The sequence below is a fragment of the Odocoileus virginianus genome, chromosome 9 (assembly GCF_023699985.2).
Source record: "Odocoileus virginianus isolate 20LAN1187 ecotype Illinois chromosome 9, Ovbor_1.2, whole genome shotgun sequence".
Lineage (NCBI taxonomy): Eukaryota > Metazoa > Chordata > Mammalia > Artiodactyla > Cervidae > Odocoileus > Odocoileus virginianus.
The window spans coordinates 9,177,745-9,200,774 of record NC_069682.1 but is presented as its reverse complement, the minus strand read 5'-3'; the positions used below and the strand labels follow the sequence as shown (position 1 = coordinate 9,200,774).

Genomic DNA, 23,030 nt, shown 5'->3' with positions numbered 1-23,030 from the left:
TGAGAAAAATGTCAAGATTTATCTCCCATGTTTGGTAAATGTCAGAGGAAATTGACCCGAGCCTGGTGTGGCGTGGATTTTAGCCGAAGGACTGGAAGACGGAGCAGTGAGCTGGGGTTGTGGGCGTTGCCCTTGTGCAGGGGGCTCAGCTTGCGGGGTGCGGAGGAAGTGGGCTTCTTGCTTCCCTGGGACCCTCTAGACCAGCTGCAGAGGTGACACCAGCAGGGTTGAAGCCCGTGTGGGTGGGATGAAGGGGCTTTTGAAGGTTCACAGGGTGGGGGGCTCAGGCTAGACCTGGGACAAGCCTCGCTTGAGGGCCTGAGTGGGAAATCTGGAAGCAGGAGTGATGAGAGCCCTGCGGGGACAGTGGCGCTAGGAGAGGGATGCCCTGGGGGGAGTAGGCTGCAGGGGGGTGTGCATCCCACGCTTCGGTCTCTCCCATGCGTCAGCTGGTCCGTCACATTCAGCAACTGTCTCACGAGCGCCCTCCACGCCAGCTGCAGGCGGGCACACCTGTTGGGCAGTCCTTCCTTCTGTGCGGTTCACACTCGGGGGGCTGAGACCAGCTCAGCGAAGGCTCGGGAAGGTGCAGAGGGCAGGCTGAGCCCTGCCCGGGAGGGGCGGTGGGTAGTGTGAATGGGTAGGCTGAGTTGGGTCGGGAGGCCGTGGGTATAGCCAGGAGCTGGGCTTCACCCTGTGGCCCGTGGAAGTTACTGTAAAGCCAGGGAACCACGTGATGCTCCGTGTGTCCAGAAAGCGGGGAGGAACAAGGCTGGAGGGAACGAGACTCCAGGAGGACCTGGTGGCAGACCTGGGGTGGTGGCAGAGGTGACCACGGTCGGCCGCCTGGTGGTAGATCAGACGGGACTGTTGGTTGGGGGGAAGGGGAGAAGGCAAGGCTGCCGGAGGGAGCGTCATGTGGGTTCTCAAGCCACGCACGATACTTAGAAACCCTGGGGGTGCAGAAGAGGCCGGAGCAGCAGCCAGTCTCCGGGGGACGAGGATCCTGGGTGGGGGGGTCAGCAGGGTGGAGAGAGAGGAGCCAGGGGCCGCCGCCTGCCTTTCCTCTGTCTCTGAAGTTCGAGGAAGCTGGAGAACCGCCTGGAATCCACCGGGGACGAGGGCATCAGGGGTTCGTTTCAGCATTTAATCATCCCAGCCATCATAACCGCTTTCCAGAGATTACATCAGCTGTCCCGTATTTTCCATAACTAGATTGAGATTCACTGTCTGTAGCTAAATCTCTAGCTAGCTTCTTTATATTTATAGTGTTTTTCTTAGAGATTACTTTCAGAGTAAAGATAGATACATCTTTTTCTTACAATTTTACTTTTTATGCTTAAGAAGGAAGCAATCTAGGAAATTGTTATTTGTGAAATTTTCTTTGAAACAGATGGTTTCCTTATTTATCTTGATGACCTGTGCTGTGACTTAAAATGACTTCAAGCTATTGGCAGCAACCTTACAATGATTTTGGGAAACCATCTGGGTATTGAAAGGGCTGGAAGCTTGGCCGGGTACTAAGGATGAGGGAGCCTGGAGGTCAGGACGCTGAGATGACTTCTGAGATCTGATGATGTTAGACATGTATTGCTCTTGGTTCGAAGCCACTGTACAACTCAGGACAAAGAGTCAGGACAGTGTCAGCTGACCGAGGTTATCTCCAGTTCTGTCATGCGATTTTGCAAGTAAGACTTAAAGGTCGAAGTACCAAGTTAGCGTGTTTCCCAGTGTAGGAAGCAGATCATGTGGTAGAGTTTGTTTTGTGAGAATAACTGTGAGGCCGGTTATGACTTTGTCATGTTCAGATAGTGCCCCAGCCTGGCGCCCTAGTGTCAGTGGTCACCGGGGTCCCTCGGGGCTCCTGTCCCAAGAAGGTTCAGTTCAGTGGGTCTGCGGTGGACCCGAGATCCCTCATTGCTGATGAGCTCTGGCGGCTCCTGGTTCCTGGGTTGTACTTGAATAAGAAGGGTCTGAGCTGGGTTTCGCATCTTTTGGGGCACAGAGCTCTTTGAGGAACCGAGGAAACTCTGGACCCTCCGAAAGGTGAGCCTGCCACCTCCCCAGCCCCATCCCACCCCGCCCCACCACCTGCTGTTTCAATGTTGTACAAACCTGTTGAAACCCACTGAGTGTCTTCAGATTTTTTTTTTTTTTTGGATTTATTGGAGCATCTTCAATTTTGATTCGGAAGTGGCTGGTAGAAAAGATGCTCATTCAGTCACTATCTTCCTTGGTGTCTTTATAGAGTAGATGTTAATTTAAAACTGGGCACGTAACTGTTGTGGCTTCCTATGGGTTGGAGTCAGTGATTCTGGGGAAGGCCTTTTAAACTTAGCGGCTTTCAAAGACGCACCGCTTCGAGCCTGGGGCTCCTTCCCCTCTGGCTTCCCACTGGTAAGAGTTGTGGACACTGTGTGACCTGCAATTTCATTTTACTGTATTTAAATATTTTTTCCTTTATTGTTTTAATCTTTCGCATTTAGATCTATGGTCCATCTCTAACTTTTGTGTGTAGTGTGAAGTCTGTTCTTTTTTTCTTTTTTGGCCATGCCTAGCGGCACGTAAAGTAATGCTCAAAATTCTCCAAGCCAGGCTTCAGCAATACATGAACCGAGAACTTCCAGATGTTCAAGCTGGATTTAGAAAAGGCAGAGGAACCAGAGATCAAATTGGCAATATCCGCTGGATCATCGAAAAAGCAAGAGAGTTCCAGAAAAACATCTATTTCTGTTTTATTGACTACGCGAAAGCCTTTGACTGTGTGGATCACAGTAAACTGCGGAAAATTCTGAAGGAGATGGGAATACCAGACCACCTGACCTGCCTCTTGAGAAACCTGTATGCAGGTCAGGAAGCAACAGTTAGAACTGGACATGGAACAACAGACTGGTTCCAAATAGGAAAAGGAGTACGTCAAGGCTGTATATCGTCACCCTGCTTATTTAACTTATATGCAGAGTACATCATGAGAAACGCTGGGCTGGAAGAAGCACAAGCTGGAATCAAGATTGCTGGGAGAAATATCAATAACCTCAGATATGCAGATGACACCACCATTATGGCAGAAAGTGAAGAGGAACTAAAAAGCCTCTTGATGAAAGTGAAAGAGGAGAGTGAAAAAGTTGGCTTAAAACTCAACATTCAGAAGACTAAGATCATGGCACCTCATGGGAAATAGATGGGGAGACAGTGGAAACAGCGTCAGACTTTATTTTTGGGGGCTCCAAAATCACTGCAGATGGTGACTGCAGCCATGAAATTAAAAGATGCTTACTCCTTGGGAGAAAAGTTGTGACCAACCTAGATGGCATATTAAAAAGCAGAGACATTACTTTGCCAACAAAGGTCCGTCTGGTCAAGGCTATGGTTTTTCGAGTGGCCATGTATGGATGTGAGAGTTGGACTGTGAAAAAAGCTGAGCGCCCAAAAATTGATGCTTTTGAACTGTGGTGTTGGAGAAGACTCTTGAGAGTCCCTTGGACTGCAAGGAGATCCAACCAGTCCATCCTAAAGGAGATCAGTCCTGGGTGTTCATTGGAAGGACTGATCCTGAAGCTGAAACTCCAATACTTTGGCCACCTCATGCAAAGAGTTGACTCATTGGAAAAGACCCTGATGGTGGGAGGGATTGAGGGCAGGAGGAGATAGGGGCAACAGAGGATGAGATGGCTGGATGGCATCACCGACTCAATGGGCATGAGTTTGAGTAAACTCCGGGAGTTGGTGATGGACAGGGAGGCCTGGCGTGCTGCGATTCATGGGGTCGCAAAGAGTCGGACACAACTGAGCGACTGAACTGGCGGCATGTGGGATCTTAGTTCCCGATCAGGGATCAAATTCGAGCTCCTTGCGTTGGGAGCATGGAGTCTTAACCAGTGGACCATCAGAGAAGTTTCTTTCTTCCTGTTTTATGAGTAAGAATTGGCCAGTGGTATGAGCACCTGTCAAGGACTAGTCCTCAGATTCCTGGGTGGTTTTTGTGCTCTTGGCAGGTATTTGTTGACGGTATTAGTTTTTTTAAAGTGCAAGAGCTAGACACAGTAGATTGGTGAATGACTAAGAAATGACCCTGGTGGAAACGGGAGGGATGTCATTAACAAAAGGAATCCTGTGGCTTTCTCAGTGGACAGAACGTGCTTTGAAAGTTGAATGCTGTGAAGATAAGTGTTTGTTTTCCAGCTCCGTGAATACAGGGTTTCTCCGAGGCAGTTCTCACTTTTGGGTTCACAGAGTTGCCCAAAGACCTGGAGGGTGGAGTGGAAGCTTTGCCCAAAGACCTGGAGGGTGGAGTGGAAGCTCCACACTGCGAGAGCGATTCCATTTATTTGTCTCTGAGCCAGTGTTCTGTTTGCCCAACCCTGGCCTTCCTCAGACTGGCCCGGAAAAGCTGAATCAGGCCCTGGGGATCCATTGTAGCCCTGAATGGTGTTTGCTGCCGCATACTCTTCAGGCATAATTATTCTGGCTGGTATTTGTTCTGTCTCTGTTCACCCTGAGGTGGTCTGGGTGCTACCCCTCCCAGTTCCACATGCTACTAGATTATCTGAAAACAAGTCCCAGACATCATTTCATTTGAAATATTTCAGTGTCTCTCTCTAAAAGGTCAAGACCTTGTAAGACTCAACATGATAGCATTATTACACTTAATAATTTCATAGTATAATCATATATCTAGTCAGAGTTAATATTTCCCTCATGTCATATAATTTCTAAAAATGTTTTTCTGTAGGAATTGAGATCCAGTCAGTGGATGAGTCTCTAAAATCTTTTTTAGTCTATAGGTTCTGCTTCCATCTTTACATTCCCTGCAGGTTATGGTCGTTGTTATTGAACAAGCCAGGTTGGGAAATGATATGATGTCTGGGCCTCTTTCTTCCCCGAGACACAGTAATTTTGAAAGTGGCCACTTAATAATCCTATTGTGGCCTCTAAGTGTTCAAGTGAAAGGAAGAGGTGCATGTCTCATCTCAAATCAGAAGCTCGGAGTGATTACGCTTAGTGGGGAAGGCATGTTAAAAGTCGAGATAGGCTGAAAGCTAGGCCTCTTGTGCCAAATATTTAGCCTACCTGTGAATGCAAAGGAAAAGTTCTTGAAGAAAATTAAAATTGCTGCTCCAGTGAATGTATGAATAAGAAAGTGAAACAGCTTTATTGTTGATGTAGAGAAAGTTTGAGTGGTCTGGATAGAAGATCTAACTAGCTACAACATTCCCTTAATCTAGTGCAAGGCCTTAACTCTCTTCCATGCTGTGAAGGGCAAGAGAGGTGAGGAAGCTTCGGGAGAGAAGTTTGAAGGCAGCAGAAGTTGGATCATGAAGTTTAAGGAAAGAAGCTGTCTCCATGACGTCCGAGTACAAACTGATGGAGAAGATCTAGTTCAGATCGTTAATGAAGGTGGCTGCACTGAACAGAGATAGTCAGTGTAGACACAGCAGCTCTCTGTTGGAAGAAGATGTCGTTTAGGACTGCCACTGGGTAATGCAGTTGGTAACTTTAAAGCCAGTACGCATTGACCATTCCAGCAAATTTTAAGACCCTTAAGAATTTATGCTCAGTCTGTCTGCCTGTGCTCTGTAAATGGAACAGCAAAACCTGGATGATAGCACATCTCTTTACAACATAGTTTACTAAATATTTTAAGCCCACTGTTGAGACCTTCTTAAAAAAAAAAAAAAGATTCCTTTCAAAATGTTACTATTCATTGACAATGCACCTGGTGACCCATGTGATGGAGATTAATGTTTTCATGCCTGCTAACACAGTATCCATTCTGCAGATCAAGGAGTAACTTCCACTTTCAAGTCTTATTCTTTAAATATATTTCATAAGGCTGTAGTTGCTATAGATAGTGATTCCTTTAATGGATCTGAGTGAAGTAAATTGAAAACCTTCTGGAAAGGATTCGACGTTCTAGATGCCATTAAGAACATGCATGATCCATGGGAAGAAGTCAGAATATCAGCATTAGCAGGTACTTGGAAGAAGTTGATTCCAGCCCCCATGGATGAGTTTGAGGAGTTCAAGACTTAGGTGGAGGAAGTAATTGCAGAGGTGGTAGAAATAGCAAGAGAACTGCTTTGGAAGCGGAGCCTGAAGATGTGACTGAATTGCTACACCTCATTGAAGACCTTGATGGATGAGGAGTTGCTGCTTATGGATGAGCAAGGAAAGTGGTCCTTGAGATGGAATCTACTCCTGGTGAAGATGCTGTGAAGATTGTTGAAGTGACCACAAAGGATTTAGAATATTACATAAATTTGGTTGATAAAGCAGTGTTTGAGAGGATTGGCTCCAATTTTGAGTCTGTGGTTTCAGTTCTATTCAGTCGCTCAGTCGTGTCCAACTCTTTTCGACCCCATGAATTGCAGCACGCCAGGCCTCCCTGTCCATCACCAACTTCCGGAGTTCACTCAGACTCATGCCCATCGAGTTGGTGATGCCATCCAGCCATCTCATCCTCTGTCTTCCCCTTCTCCTCCTGCCCCCAATCCCTCCCAGCATCAGGGTCTTTTCCAATGAGTCAACTCTTCGCATAAGGTGGCCAAAGTATTGGAGTTTCAGCTTCAGCATCAGTCCTTCCAATGAACACCCAGGACTGAAGATCAGTCTTTGGTTTAAATACTGTCAAACAGCATTGTATGCTACGGAGAAATTGTTCATGAAGGGAAGAGTCAGTCAGTGAGGAGCACTTCATTGTTGTCATATATTAAGAAACTGCTGTGGCTGCCTCAGTCAGCAGCCATCAGCACTGAGGCAAGACCCTCCACCAACAAAGAGATGACCATTTGTCGAAGGCTCAGATAATGGTTAGCAGTTTTTAGTAATAATTTTAAATTAAGGTATGTACCTTGTTTTTTTTAGACAAAATGCTATTGCACATTTTAAACATAATTTTGATCCACTCTCGGGAACGGCAGAGTTAATGTGACTCACTGTGTTGTGATACTCACTTTACTGCCGTGGTCTGGAAGGAGCCCACAGTATCTCTGAGGTCTGCCTGTATATTTGAATTGAGTCTTCTCCAGTGAGCCCTGGTGAACTTTAGTGGAAAATGGTATTTAGATACTACTTTGGCCATAAGACTAGGCCTTTTCCGAGGACAAAGCTGGGAAGTACTTCTTTTCAATTTCAGGTAAAGTTCATCTTAGATTTCCCGTTTAGATTTAGGACTAAGGAGTTTTTACCTTGCGTCATCAATCTGTTGAAAAAAATCCAGCCGAGTCAATTTGAAGATCTTATTGGTTTTATTCAATGATTCATGAATCTGGCAGCATCCCCACCTGGCAAGTAGAAAGGCCCTGCCAGGAGCTGTACAAAATGGAAGGCTTTTATGGGCAGAAGGACGCTGTGACAAGGAAGTTAAAAAAAAGTAGATTATTTCTGGCCAAGTCAGCTTCCCTGGGGGACTGCGGGGGTTCTTACCAGGCAGGTTACCTTAGACCAGGAATTTCCAGATGGACTGGTTCAAGACTTACTCTTGGGAGAGGCTGAAGCTGCCTTAAGTTAGGTATTAGGTCTTGGTGGGGCTTAGCTTGAGTGATTCCATTTTGGTCTTACAGTTTCTTTTTAACAAATCTGATGTTTGTATCTCCTTTCAAACCAAAAACCTTGGTTATCAGGGGCAGCAACATAATTACTCATGTATTATCCTTCAATACGCAGGCAGAAATGCTTGGATAAATACACTTATTTTATCACCAAAATATGATGCCTAAAAGAAACTTGATGATTGCTTTGTGTTAATAGTTCTGTTTTTCCTTAGCCTAGATTCCTCCTGCCCAAGGAATCTAGTATGAGATCCTTTCTCACTGTGCAGCGCACAGATTCAACTTACTTTTGGGTTTTCAGTTCAGTTCAGTTGCTCGATCGTGTCCGACTCTTTGCGACCCCATGTATTGCAGCACACTAGGCCTCCCTGTCCATCACCAACTCCTGGAGTTTACCCAAACCCATGTCCATCGAGTTGATGATGCCATCCAAGCATCTCATCCTCTGTCGTCCCCTTCTCCTCCTGCCCCCAACCCTTCCTAGCATCAGGGTCTTTTCCAATGAGGCAGCTCTTCACATCAGGTGGCCAAAGTACTGGAGTTTCAGCTTCACGATCAGTCCTTCCAATGAACACCCAGGACTGATCTCCTTTAGGATGGACTGGTTGGATCTCCTTGTGGTCCAAGGGACTCTCAAGAGTCTTCTCCAACACCACAGTTCAAAAGCATCAATTCTTTGGCGCTCAGCTTTCTTTATAGTCCAGCTCTCACATCCACACATGACCACTGGAAAAACCATGGCCTTGACTAGACGGACCTTTGTTGGCAAAGTAATGTCTGCCTTTTAATATGCTGTCTAGGTTGGTCATAAAACTTTTGGGTTTTAGGTTATTTAATAAAAATTGTTTTATTTTTGTGTAAATTATCTTCATCATTCTAAACACAGTCTACAGATAAAGATGTTTTTGTAGAAATCTAGCTTTGTTCTCTGTCTCTTCTTTCTCCCTAGGTGCCCTTTTGACAGGTAAATAGGTTATCCTTTTTATCTTTAAATACAAGTGGGTAGCATCCTATGTATGCTTTTCTCCACCTTGAATTTCCCACTCAGCGTCCCCTGGCCTCTGTCCACAGCAGTACCTAGAGACCTTCCTCTTTTCTTTACCAGGGACGCCCCACTCCCTTGTGTGGGTGTCGGCTTGTTTATTTTAGGAGTTCTCCTAACTTCCTGTTCGAGTGTTTTCTGGGAATGACAGTTTCTGGATGGATGTGGAGGGAAGGTGGGGGAGTGCGGTGACCTGGCTGCCTCTGGAAGCATCCTGGCTGGGAGCACTCACTGCTGTTTCTTCCCAGTCCTGGTCCCGGGTGGAGGGTAGGTGCCTTTCCTCTGTCCCGGCTGGGCGGGGCCCCTCTTGCCTAGATCGCCATCCATGCTCTCTGTCTTTGCATTTATACTCCTTTTGGTTCCCATGTAGAAATTCTCCCAGGGTTTGAGTAATACAGCATTTTCAGCCTTAAGTTTTTGATAATGGCCTCTGTGTTGTGTGTCCTCATGTTTATATTCCTAAGGATTTGGGAGGAGTTACAGATTGTGCCTCATGTGCTGAATAAAAACAGATCGCCATACATAAAAAGTAAACACAACAAAAATTGTAGAAACACCCTTTTCTCTCCTGCCTAACCAATACTGAATTACTTGTGTTGCAGGGAAAAGGACTTGGAAGCCAAATTCATTATTCAAATGGAGAAAAGCAAAACGACCATCACAAACTTAAAGGCAAGTAGTGACCTAGCCTGGCTCCAGTTCTGTGAGTTACGTGGTTTGTTTCAGTGTTAAATGGTTTGTGGGTGAGTACACCGCATCTGTTTCCACAGCTTTCTTCTCTCAGTTCAGTTAATGACATCGGCTTGAACTTGGCTTGGGCTCGGCCCGAAGCAAATGGGTGCCAGGTGATTACCTGTCACCTGTCCTGCCTCTCGTCTTGTTGACCTTAGCTGCAGAGCCAGGCCGCAGCTGGGGGAGGTGAGACCAGGCATTTTTATCCACTATCCTGTTGTGGATTTTTAGCCTGGAAATTAGCTCATTGTGGATTATTATAAGCTTCGACCCCAGATTTGTTTTCATTTTTAAAAAAGTATTTATTTTTATTTATTTATTCATCTCTGCCAGGTCCCAGGTGTGGCACACGGGGTCTTTGATCTTCATTGTACAGTGTGGGATGTAGTTAACTGACCAGGGGTGGGACCCAGGCCCCCTGCATGGGGAGTGTGGAATCTTAGCCCCCGGACCACCAGGGAAGTCCCTGTTTTCATTTCTACTGAAAGTAACTTCATAAACCTTGCAGGAGGAGCTGGTATTACTATTCAAAACTCAGGAGATGAAAAAAATGTAAAAAACTGAAATTTTTTTCTGGAAAAAAAAAGTGAAAAAAATCCCAGAATTTTCTAAGATGGCAAGTTCTTTTGTATTTAAAATATCCTGGATGCTTTCCACTTCTGGGGAAAAGAAGTGTGTAAAATCAGTAATAAAGGAATCTCGCCCCTAAGGACCCAACCCCTCCTCCTCCGAGGTTTGTCATTAGCTCACAGGTTTGGGTTTCAGAGGCCTGCTGCCCTGTGGCCAAGTACAGATCACTCTCTGGTTGGATTTCTGTTAATTCATGGCTCAGGGGACTGGACCCTTTGTAATCCAGTTTCAAAGTCCTGTAACCTGATCCCCAGTGATGGAAGCAGGTCCTGTGCCCTGGGGGATTCCAGAGGCCTCCTCTGAGGCGCCAGTGCCTGCCTCTCGCCTGCGGCCTCTGCAGTGGAATGTCTTTCTTGCTTGCTGACCTGCACGTCTTGTTCCTCCTGGCTCTGCCCAGCTGCACCTGGCTTCCCCTCCTCTGATTACCCACGTCTTCTCGCTTCGCTCACTCTTTCTCTGCTGTTAGTTACCTTCGCTTTGCTTTGCTTCCTGTGTCTTTATGTGTTCACAGGGCTGCAAAGTCCAATCATTCTAATACTGTATTTATTGGAACCAGTGGGGAGACCCGAGCATTGGATGAATATCCTTTCTTCATTGCCTTGTTTGATACAACCGCAATAGGTGCCTGGAGTTTTAAACATTTTAATAATAAGAACCTTAAATTTTTTTCTTTTTTACAGCTTATAGTACATATAATGTTGTTTAGTCGCTTAGTCGTGTCCAACTCTGTGATCCCATGGACTGCAGCATGCCAGGATTCCCTGTCCTTCACCATCTCCTGGAGTTTGTTCACATTCATATCTGTTGAGTCAGTGATACCATCCAACCATCCTATCCTTTGTCTTCCCCTTCTCCTGCCCTCAACCTTTCCCTCAATCAGTGTCTTTTCCAGTGAGTTGGCTCTTTGCATCAGGTGGCCAGAGTATTGAAGCTTCAGCATCAGTCCTTCCAATGGATGGATACTCAGAACTGATTTCCTTTAGGATTGACTGATTTAATCTCCTTGCTGTGCAAGGGACTCTCAAGAGTCTTCTCTAGCACCACAGTTCAGAAATAATCAATTCCTTGGTGTTCAACCTTCTTTATGGTCCAGCCTTCCCATCTGTACATGACTACTGGAAGAACCATAGCTTTGACTAGATAGACCTTTTCCAGCAAAGTGATGTCTCTGCTTTTTAATACACTGTCTAGGTTTGTCATAGCTTTTCTTTCAAGGAGCAAGCATCTTTTGATTTCATGGCTGCAGTCACTATCTGCAGTGATTTTGCAGTCCAAGAAAACAAATTCTGTCTCTGTTTACATTTCCTCCCCATCTATTTGTCATGAAATGTTGGGACCGGATGCTATGATCTTCGTTTTTTTGACTGTTGAGTTTTAAACCTGCTTTTTCACTCCTCTTTCACCTTCATTAAGAAGCTCTTTAGTTTCTCTTCTGTTTCTGCCATTTGGGTGGTGTCATCTGCATATCTGAGGTTATTGATATTTCTCCCTGTAATCTTGATTCCAGCTTGTGCTTCATCCTGCCTGGCATTTCACATGATGTACTCTGCATATAAGTTAAATAAGTAGGATGACAGCATACAGCCTTGACGTACTCCTTCCCCAATTTTGAACCAGTTCGTTGTTCCATTTAAGGTTCTAATTGTTTCTTTTTGACCTGCATACCGGTTTCTCAGGAGACAAGTAAGGTGGTCCAAGAATTATCCAATTTGTTAATAATCCAGACAGTCAAAGGCTTTAGTGTAGTCAATGAAGCAAAAGTAGGTGTTTTTCTGGAATTCCCTTGCTTTGTCTGTGATCCAACAGATGCTGGCAGTTTGAACTCTGGTTCCTTTGCCTTTCTAAACCTAGCTTGTACATCTGGAAGTTCTCGGTTCAGGTACTGCTGAACCCTAGCTTGAAGGATTTTGAACATTGCCTTGCTAGCATGTGAAATGACTTCAATTGTGCAGTAGTTTGATCATTCTTTGGCTTTGTCTTTCTTTGGGATTGGAGTGAAAACTGACCTTTTCCAGTCCTGTGGCCACTGCTGAGTTTTCCAAATTTGCTAGCATATTGAGTGCAGCACTTCAACAGCATCATCTTTTAGGATTTAAAATAACTCAGCCAGAATTTCATCACCTCCACTAGCTTTGTTCGAAGTAATGCTTCTTAAGGCCCACTTGACTTCACATTCCAGGATGACTGACTTGAGGTGAGTGACCACACTGTCATGGTTATTTAGGTCATTAAGACATTTTTTGTATGATAGAAAAATCATGTGTATTCTTGCCACCTCTTCTTAATATTTTCTTTCTGTTAGGTCCGTACCATTTCTGTCCTTTATTGTTCTCATTTTTGCATGAAGTGTTCCCTTGGTATCTCTAATTTTTTTGAAGAGATCTCTAGCATTTCCCATTCTATTGTTTTCCTGTATTTCTTTGCATTGTTCACTTAGGAAGGCTTTCTTATCTCTTCTTACCTCCTTTGGGACTGCATTCAGATGGGTGTATCTTTCCTTTTCTCCTTTGCCTTTTGGTTCTCTTCTCAGCTATTTGTAAGGCCTCCTCAGACAGACATGTTGCCCTTTTGCATTCCTTTTTCTTGGGGATGGTTTTGATCACCACCTCCTGTACAGTGTTATGAACCTCTATATGGTTCTTCAGGCGCTCTGTCTATCAGATCTAATCCCTTGAATCTATTTGTCACTTCTACTGTATAATCATAAAAGGTTTTATTTAGGTCATATCTGAATGGCTTAATGGTTTTCCCTACTTGCTTCAGTTTAAGTCTAAATTTTGCAATAAGGAGTTCATGATCTGAGGAGCAGTCAGCTCCCGGTCTTGTTTTTGCTGACTGTATGGAGCTTCTCCATCTTAGGCTGCAGAGAATATAATCAGTCTGATTTCGGTATTGAGTATCTGGCGATATCCACTTGTAGATTCTTCTCTTGTGCTGGAAGAGGGTGTTGCTGTGATCCATGCAGTCTCTTGGTAAAGCTCTGTTTGCCTTTCCCCTGCTTCCTTTTTTTTTTTTTTTCACTCCAAGGCCCAACTTGCCTGTTGCTCCAGATGTCTCTTGACTCCTACTTTTGCATTCCAGTCCCCTATGATGAAAAGGAGACATAGTGTAGTATCTGAATTATGTTGGCAAATATGATACTGATTAAATTTATTTAGCACATATCCAGGGAGCTGTGTGAGGCATTGGTGGCATATGAAGATGTACGACATGATTTTTTTGTTCAGTTTTGGTATATAGCAAGGTAGATGAGATGTATGCAAACTTATGCAATAGACTCATAATGTGATGTGTCTTGGGAGAGGCTCATCTCTCAGAGGTGGGAGAAATTACTTCTGGAGTGCCAAGGGGAGCCTTATGGAAGAGGCATCGTCTGACTTGGAGTTTTTAGTGGGGCTAGTAGATCACACATCTGTTCTCACAGTGTCATCTGTGTGAACAGCACCCCCGGAGTTGTACAGACTCTAGCTTTGGCCGGAGTGTCAGGTTCATATAAGGTAATCATCATAAAAAGTCCAGAAAAGGTAGCCTTGGGTCATATTGTAGAGAGCCTGAATAGGAGGCTGGGAGGAGTTTATGTTTGCTTTCTTCTTCCTTCCTTCCTTCCTTGAGAAAATGGTCAGGATGAATTAAATGGATTTGAGTCAGGGTATAAATAATGCATAATGGTGATTGTTGTGAACTTTTTACAAATTTTTTTTTCCCTTGAATTGGGTGGATTACTTGTCAACTAACAGTATTCTTTACATTATTATGGTTTTTCTGTTGCATTGTTATTGCTGTTATCACAATCTTCTCTCTCTAGATACCAGAAGGTGGGACTGGGGACTCGGGAAGAGAACGGACCAAGACCTTCACCTACGACTTTTCTTTTTATTCTGCTGATACAGAAAGTCCCGATTATGTTTCTCAAGAAATGGTATGATGTTTTCAAAAATCTCTCTTTTGGTTTATTTTCATGTTGAGAAAAACATGCCTACCCTAAAACTCTTTAAAAAGCCTTGCTAATGTTTTTTTTCTGGATATGATTTATATAAAATTAGTCTTTGCTAACTTAGCTTTTTGGTTGTTACGTAGCACCATTTCTCTTAGGCCTGAGATAAATTCCATCCCCCAAAGGTGGAGTGTTTTTCCTACTTCTGAGCATGATCATAGTTTTTGTTTCAAAACTTGGCTGTGACTACAGTTTCAAAGGAGCTCTGCAAATAGAGCATTTTGAGGGGGACGTTTATAGACATCTTTATTTTACTGTGCTTTGGTTTATTACACTTTGTAGATACTCTGTTTTGTAAATCGAAGGTTGTGGCCAACTTGTGTAAGTGAGTTCGTGTCGTTTTTCCAGCAGCATTTGTTCGCTTGGTGTCTCTGTGTTCCATTTTGGTAATCCTCGTGATATTTCAGACTTCTTCCGTTATTATCATATTTGACCAGTGATTGTCATGTTACTCTTGCAACAAGATAATGACTTGTTAAAGGCTCAGATGATGGTTAGTATTTTTTAGTAAGAAAACATTTTTTAATTAAAGTATGTGTATTATTCTTTTTAGATATAATGCTACCACACACTTAATAGACTACAATATAATATAAACATAACTTCTATTTGCACAGGGAACCAAAACATTTGTGAGCCTAGCTTTACTGCAGTTGTGGGTTTGTTGCGGTGATCTGAACTGGATTGCAGTGTCTTTGAGGTCTGCTTGTGTGTACTGCTAAGCCTGGCAGATTGCTCATTTGACCTTGAGTCCTACCCAGATGCAGAGCTGTAGGATGTAGACTTCAAACTCAAGTCACATTTCCCCTTCTTGAGTGCGCCATTGTAGGTTCCAGAAAGAAGGATTCTAGAAAGAAAGATCATTTTGCCCAGAATCTTTGTGGAACATAGAATGAAGGTGGGGTTTGTCCAGGAAACCTGTGCTGTGGACTTTTGTGATCTGAAATGTAGACCTGACATTGGCAGATAAGAACAGACCCGAAGGGTCTCCAGGGACCATCATGTGATGATGTGTCACGTGAAGGACTCGTGTATTTCCTTGGGTGGGACAAGCAGGGTCTCAGAGCAACGTGGGGTCCTAGGGAAGCACAGTGTTGTGGGAGAAACCGGTTGCATCTCTGGGCTTCTTCCTGGCTTGTTAACAGCTGTTTTTGAGATGTAGCTTCAGGTCTTGAGGTGTTAAACTGAGGGTATTAAAGTTGGTGCAAACGTTATTGCTGTTTTGGACCGTGAATTTTAAATCATTATAACGAGGCTCAAACACATCTTTATTAATCAAAATAAGAACCATTACAATCAACACATTTTTTTCCAACAAGAAATAAGTTTATTTATTCCTGTAGCTTAAAAATCTGTGGCTCAGGATTCAACAAACTCTTGGAAAACATTTTCTGCCTCCTGCTGGTTGTGGAAGCATTTTCCCTGCAAAAAAAGTTGTTGAGATGCTCAAAGAAGCGGTAGAAAGTTGGTGAGAAGTCAGGTGAATGTGGCGGATGAGGCAAAGCTTTGTAGCATAATTGTTTAACTTTTGAAGTTTGGTTATGTGACATGTGCTCAGGCGTTGTCATGGAAAATAATTGGGATTGTTCTGTTCACCAATGTCGAATGCAGGCGTTGCAGTTTTCAGTGCATGTCATCTATTTGCTGAGCATACTTCTCAGATGTCATGGTTTTGCTGGGATTCAGAAAGCTGTAGTGGATCAGATTGGCAGCAGACCACTGAACAGTGACCATGGCCTTTTTTGGTGCGAGTTTGGCTTTGGGAAGTACTTTGGAGCTTCATGGTCCAACCACTGAGCTGGTTGTTGTATAAAATCCACTTTTCGTTACACATCCCAATCTGATTGAGAAATAGCTCGTTGTTGCATAGAATAAGAGAAGACGATACTTCAGAACAACTTTTTTTTTTAGATTTTTGGTCAGCTCATGAGGCACCCACTTACTGAGCTTTTTCACCTAAGTTGCCTCAAATGCTCAATGACTGGGATGGTTGACGTTGAGTTCTTTGGCAACTTCTCGTGTAGTTGTAAGAGGATCAGCTTTGATGATGACTCTCAATTGTCACTGTCATTGTCAACTTCCAATGGCTGGACACTGCACTTCTCATCTTCAAGGCACTCCTTTGCAAAACTTCTTGAAATGCCACTGCATTGTACGTCCGTTAGCAGTTCCTGGGCCAACTGTGTTATTCATGTTGTGAGTTGTCCTCTGGTCCTTTTGACGCATTTTGAACTTGAGTAAGGAAATCACTCGAATTTGCTTTTTGTCTATCATCATTTCCATAGTTTAAAATAAATATAAAATACACAGCAAGTAATAAATCATAAGCAAAAACATAAAGCGAGAAATGCGCATTAAAATGATATATAACATAACCACATTTATTTAAGAATGTATTCCAGCCAACCTAATAGAATTCCCAACCTGGCTGTCCTACCCACATGGTAGCATCTTGAAGTGGTATCATCGTCGAGTTTCTTGTCCCCTGGTGGACATGCTGGAATCTCAGCATTGCTTGGGGAAGTGTTAGAAATGCAGAATTTCAGGGACTATTCCTGCTGAACCAAACTGAATTTTTAGAAGAGCCCCAGATGACTTGCATACTCCTTAACATCTGAGAAACGTAGTTGGTTTAGAAATGTTTTGTGGAGACGGCTTTCTGTGGCAACGTAAGTGTTGGGTTAGAGTGAAGATGGGCTGTGAACTTGGAGAAGTTGTTCCAAGGAAGAGCCTGGAGGGGTTGTGCCTGGAAGATGTCGATTCACCATCAGGGAAGCACCGACAGGACGACGGCAGAAGGAACGGGGCTGTGAGGGGAGGGGAGGTGCCTGGCACGAGGCAGGGGCAGGGAGAGGAAGGGGCGACTGGTGTTGCTGGAATTTGCCCCGGACTCGGAAACGCTGCAGGGTGCTCGTGGCCGCTGCCTCGTTTAAGCCCCTCAGGAACCAAACGAGGTCAGCGGTGCCTCCATTTTTCTTTGTCAGAGAGACTCAGGGTAAGTAACTCAGTGGACTAGAGGAGGTCTGCAGATCTAATCCGCGGAGTTGAAATCCTAGGGCTGCTGTTGAGGGCAGTGGCGATGCCACCGGAAGGCCCTGTGGTGTGAGAGAAGGCGTGGGTGTGTCCTCAGTGACAGGTGGGCAGGGCCGCCCAGTTGAGTGAGGAAATGGGCAGCGAGGGAATGAAGGTAACTTTGGCCCTGAGATGAGTGGACTTACCAACGTTGGTAGCGAGGAGTCTGGCGAAGAACGGAATGTTATGGCTAGTGGAATCTGGACTTGGGCTTCCGTGTAGGGATGGGGGTGAGGAGACCGGTGTGAGAGAGTTTAAGGGGAAAGCTGGTTCCTCCCCCGCTCCTTAGAGAGTCTTCACCAGAGGATGAAGGAAGTACCACGAAGGCTTCCCTCCTGACTTAGCGGCTAGTGGCTGGCTTTCCCCGCCTTGAGCCTGGGTTTGCGGCCGCTGGGGACAGGGACTGTGCTGAGGGAAGGCCCAGGCGTGGGAGTGGTGGCGTGGGCAGCGGGCCCTGGCCCTGGGAGGTGCCCAGCACGCGTTTGCTGACCGGGAAGCCTCATCTGCGGTTGGTGGTCCGTTTATGGGAACAGGTGACAGTTCCTGGATTCAGTGAGAGTTAAGGTCAGGGAAGCAATAACAGGAGGCAAAAATACCTTCCCAGAGTTAAAAATCGTGAGACTATGGAGAGTCTTCTCCATAGTGTGCTCCAGGAGCACACTTCCCAGCTTCTGGACTGAGCTTCAGCCGTTTGGGTTCCTTGACTCTGAACAGTCTCAGGTTATTTATACTCACTTGAAAACTGATAAAACCTTTGAGATATGTGAGTGAACGCTGCTTTCTCGTAGAACCACATGTTACTAGAAGCAGCAGAGATACAGGAAAATACCTATATTTTGCATTTTTTCCCCCAGTTTTGTTGAGAAGTAATTGGCATACATCACCATGTGAATTTAAGGTATACAGCATGGTGGTTTGCTTTATATATCTTGTGAAATGATGACCACAGTAGGTTCAGCTGACATCCATCTTCTCGTATAGATACAAGGAAAAGAAAAAGAAAAAGAAAAAAATTCTCCTTGTGATGACAACTCTTAAGATCTACTCTCTTAACAACTTTACTGTATACTGTGCGGCAGTGTTAACTGTAGTCATCACTTTTATATTGCATCCTTAGTATTTATTTCTCTAATAACTGCAGAGCTGTACCTCTTGTCCAACTTCTTCCAGTTCCTCCCTTCCCTGCTTCCCACCTGTAATGACAAATCTGATCTCTTTTTCTATAAGTTTGGCATTTTGGGGAAAACACCCATTTTCTACTCTGTTCAAAAGGCAATCTCCCTCACCTCTGATTTTATTAGCTGGTGTTGTGTGGGTCACATCTTCATGCTGGCCGATCCTGCCCAGGAGCTGAGCTGACAGGTCACACACCTGCTCTAAACAGGGGGAAGATCATCAGCTTAGCATGAGGTCACCCTTTGTCTTTTTCTTCTCTTTAAAAATGATGAAAATGTAAAGGCACCTTGAGACAGTATATCATGCCTGTTACTGTAGTACAAGTCAGGTTTCCCATAATGTTAAACAAATTCCAAGTAAGATGACGGTTAATATTTCTTCCTTCCAAATTAATTTTAAATTTAGGAAAAAAAAATCAGTGAGCAGTTAAAGTCCATACTCATCTTGATTAAAGACCATTTAAGTAAGGTCTCATTTTCTTAATGGTCCTTCCAGCTCCAAAGGGAGGCTCTGCTCTTACGCTTGCCCGTTCCTTGATTCGACCCCAGAGAAACTTGAGACCTAAAATCTCCCCCTTGACAGCTGGATGGAGAGTCTTTTGTTCGCACGGTGCCCGCCAGTGGGCAGTTGCTCTCCAGCGAGGCCCTGCAGCGTCTCCCTCTGCTCTGGAATCAGCTTTACAGCCTCTCAGACAAGCTGGTGGGTCTCCGGGTCCCTGGCCGGGAGGGCAGCCCATCAGCCCATCCAGCGGCCCCTCCGTCCCCACCTCAGTTGGTGGACTGTGGCCGACAAGTCCTTGGTGGGAGCTGCCATGCAGAGCCTGTTTCCCTGCTGGGGGCCCCAAGGTGTGGGCACCGTCCCGCTGATTCTCCGGGTCCCCAGCCGACTTGGAGCTGAGATGGAGCCAGGCCTGCATCTCAGCCCCCAGGGGCCTGCGTTCTTCTGTGCCAGTTGCAGGGTCCTATCCACCAGCCCTGCCCTACCCCAGGCCCCCTGAGTCAGGTGGAACACCAGCTGAGTAGCTTTCTAGAGAATAAACGAGGAGTAAAGTGGCGGGGGTGGATTTTAACCCAAGGGAAGAGTTCCATCCTGAAAACTTTGGGGTTTGTTTTTCATTATTGTTATTATTTTGGCCACACCCTGTGGCATGTGGGACCTGAATTCCCTGCCCAGGAATCGAACCCTGGCCCCCTTCAGTGGAAGCATGGAATCTTAACCACTGGACCACCAGGGAAGTCCCTGGGGTTTGGTTTAAATATGGTATTTTCTGTGACTTTGTTTAGCCCCAGACAAAAGTATGAGAGATTGTTCCTTTATTCTTTGGGAAGCTTTTGGAAGGCTGTTCTTCCTCTCTACTGGCACCCTGTGAAGTGTTAAAAATGATAATCTGTCATTTCTTTTTTTGTCTAATCAAGAAGAATTAAATAAATATTTACAGTTTTCTTCCTATTCTGTTTTGGTTGCGAAAACCAACTTCTCAGATGGTTTGTCGGGAGCCCAAGGTCCCTGTGGGATTCCTGGTTCTGCTGCTTCAAGGAGGTGTGTGTGGATGTGTGTGTGGAGGGGGTGAGGGAAGGCCTTCCGTGTGGGCTTGGGGCCTCCAGGCCGATGCTGAGCGCCAGCCAGCGTGCAGGCCAGGGCTGGGGAGGGGGCTGTAGGTCTCAGCCCTGCGGCCGCTGTGGCCTGCCACCTCGCCTGTCCCCCAACAGCGGACCTGGCCACACTGCTTGCCCCAAGGGTGGGTCACGAGCACAGTTGAAGGTTGACTTAACCATCCGACTGTGAGAAAAAGATCAGACAATGCCAGCTCCTGAAGCAGAAGTGGATGAAACTCAAGTCAGAGTGAAGGAGGGTAATGAGAGGTCCTCCGTGGAGATGGCTTGGTCGAAGGGACAGGCTCTACACCTCTGACTGAGGAGAGGAAGCCTGAACTGGAGGGCGGGATGAGGGGGTGGAGGCATCCTGGCTGACAGCTCCGTGTTGGTAGTGGGATGCTTAAGTGGGGAGGGGAGAGAGGTGCTGGTGGTCATCAGGTCGTCCGGGGGCGGGGTCTGCCCAGCCGGTGGTCATCAGGCCGTTGGGGGCGGGGTCTGCCCAGTGGTCATCAGGCCGTCCGGGGCGGGGTCTGCCCGGCGGGTGGTCATCAGGTCGTCCGGGGCGGGGCGGGGTCTGCCCAGTGGTCAACAGGCCGTCGGGGGCAGGGTCTGTCCGGCTGGTGGTCATCAGGCTGTCCGGGGCGGGGTCTGCCCGGTGGTCATCAGGCCATCGGGGGCGGGGTCTGCCCGGCGGGTGGTCATCAGGTCGTCCGGGGCGGGGTCTGCCCAGTGGTCATCAGGCCGTCCGGGGCGGGGTCTGCCCGGCGGGTGGTCATCAGGCCGTCCGGGGGCGGGGTCTGCCCGGCCGGGTGGTCATCAGGCCGTCCGGGGGCGGGGTCTGCCCGGCCGGGTGGTCATCAGGCCGTCCGGGGGCGGGGTCTGCCCGGTGGTCATCAGGCCGTCGGGGGCGGGGTCTGCCCGGCGGGTGGTCATCAGGCCGTCCGGGGGCGGGGTCTGCCCAGTAGTCATCAGGCTGTCCGGGGCGGGGTCTGCCCGCAGGGCGCAGGTCCCCACGGGGAGGCGGTGTTTCTGGAGTCGGCTGGTGCCGGGTCGCTTACGGAGACTCCGCGCTCCCGCGGGGCTGATGCGGATCCTGCCCCGGCCTGCGTGCATCCCACATGTCTTCCTGCCCTGACTGAGAAGCTGATCGCACCCCCATCTCTGCTGTCTCTCCAGCTGCTGATGTGACTTGTTTTTCAAGGAGGGAGGTGTTCTTCGTGCCCGTGGTGTTCTGGTCCGAGAGGCCAGGTGGGGGTTAGAAAGCTTTGACTGGTCCCCTCCCTCGCTGGGATAAGGAGGGCGATGAGGCATCTCGGTTTGCTTCACTCCCATTGATCATGTAGGTCAAGCATTTGCCCTTCACTCCCTTCCATTCCCCAGAGCGTCCCACTGCAGTTGTGGGGTGCAGTGGACATGGACTCAGGACTGTGGGCACTGTCCCAGGCCCCACAGAGCCCATCTTCCTGGGAAAATAGCCAAAGAGGGAGAATCGTCTGGACTCTGACTCGAGGGAGCCCATCACCCCAGCCTCACCCACACCCACCCGTCACTCGGCTCGTGAGAGCCTCCGGACACTGACTCTGATGAACAGCCATATCTTTAAAACAATGGCATTGATTTCGCATGGTTTGGGCCACAACTTCTGGCTGCTGTGATTTTCAGGTTTTGAATATTTAGTTTCTGGAAGCCCTGGTATAGAATGAATCACTTTATAAGTTTATTTAATTCTGAGATGGTAAGTCATCATGCTTTAAAATCATCTCTGCTTCTGTACATGATTGTCACTTCGCCTTGTTTGCCTTTTTATACTTTAGGAATCTTTTGTTAAGTGGGAAAAAGGATGAGATTGCTTTTTGCTTTGTTAAGTTTCTTTTTGATTAAAAACTGGACTACATGTATTCTGTTGTTAACAGCTCTTCAGTGATTTCTTTACATGGTATAATCCTATGAAAGTGGTATTCAAGAATACTGTCAGCACTGAAGGGGCTTCTATTAAAATCCATGGTAGTTATATCTTTTGGTTTTTTTCTTTTTTTTGCTTCCAGGTTTTCAAAACCCTTGGCACAGATGTCGTGAAGTCTGCGTTTGAAGGTTATAATGCTTGTGTCTTTGCATACGGGCAGACCGGATCAGGAAAGTCATACACTATGATGGGAGACTCTGTACGTTGCTTACACTGTGTGGGAAGCAAATTTCTCATATTCTCTTTGGACTCATGAGAGTGTCCCTTTTGTCTACGTGGTTGGTACTAAACGTGCTTTTCGTGTTTTCATCATTCTTTAGTAGTAAGATAAAGCTCAGTAATAAGTGGGATGAAATTTCCTTTGAGAGATTTTAAAATTAGAAATAGTTTTAAGTTTATAAGCATGAATAATGGATGGGAGTCTCAGTTCATTTTCCTTTTTTAAAGGCTTTATAATCTTATCAAAAAAAAAAGTGCTGGGCCCGCAAGTAATTTATTCTTCTTTTCTGCCAACCCAACAGTTTGAATAAAATTACTGAACTCTGTTCTTTTTAAAATTATTCAAAACATTTTTCCCCAAGAAAAATGTAGAAAAAAAAGAATCTCCTTGGTGGAAAGGCACTGCATAAATCCAGTGAATACATGAAAAGTGTTAGAATTACACAGGTTATATAGCATCTACACAGTTATAAACATAGTGTGTAGAGTTTAGTAGTCATGCCATATAAATTAAGGACATTAAAATTATACGTGCCCCAAAATAGATGGCAGAGGAGAAGCTGGGAGTGACTGCAGAATCTTATCCCATTCTGTGTTTTCTCCAGACCTGTGTTTTACTTTTCTCATGTCACGGTTTGGAAAACTGTTCACTGACTCTGAGAGTCGAGCACCTAGCAGAGCTTGGCTGGGCTTCCTGCCGGCAGGCTCAGAGGTGGCCCAGATGCTGCAGGTTTGGTGATGCATGGGAGAAGTAATGCAGTAAAGGAGGATAGGTCTTTCTGGATGAAAGCCTTTCAGCCCATGTGTCCTGGCTCCTTAAACCCAGGCGTCGTCTTTGCAGTAGGAGAAGTGAATGCAGTGCTGCGAGTCCTCAGTCCTGAGAAGTAGGGAAAAATAAGAACAGACGATTTCAACAGTTTCATATTTCCTTTCACCATTACTCCACCCTTCCTTCTTTCCTGCTGTGCTCTGGGAAAAAAGCCTTCTCTAAAAATGAAATTTATGGGACTTCCCCAGTGGTCAAGACTCTGAGCTTCCATTGCAGTGGGCATGGGTG

General features: G+C 46.0%; 1 protein-coding gene across 7 annotated transcripts in view; it reads left to right on the top strand.

Moving 5' to 3' along the window:
- The window catches only part of KIF16B (kinesin family member 16B), a 279,933-nt gene that overhangs the window by 27,547 nt on the left and 229,356 nt on the right, over window positions 1-23,030 (top strand). For all 7 annotated transcript variants that reach the window (XM_070471918.1, XM_070471919.1, XM_070471915.1 and 4 more), the window contains exons 2-4: window positions 9,195-9,264; window positions 13,760-13,873; window positions 21,837-21,953. In XM_070471918.1, the coding sequence (XP_070328019.1) occupies window positions 9,195-9,264; window positions 13,760-13,873; window positions 21,837-21,953 (301 nt within the window). The remainder of the gene's footprint in view (window positions 1-9,194; window positions 9,265-13,759; window positions 13,874-21,836; window positions 21,954-23,030) is intronic.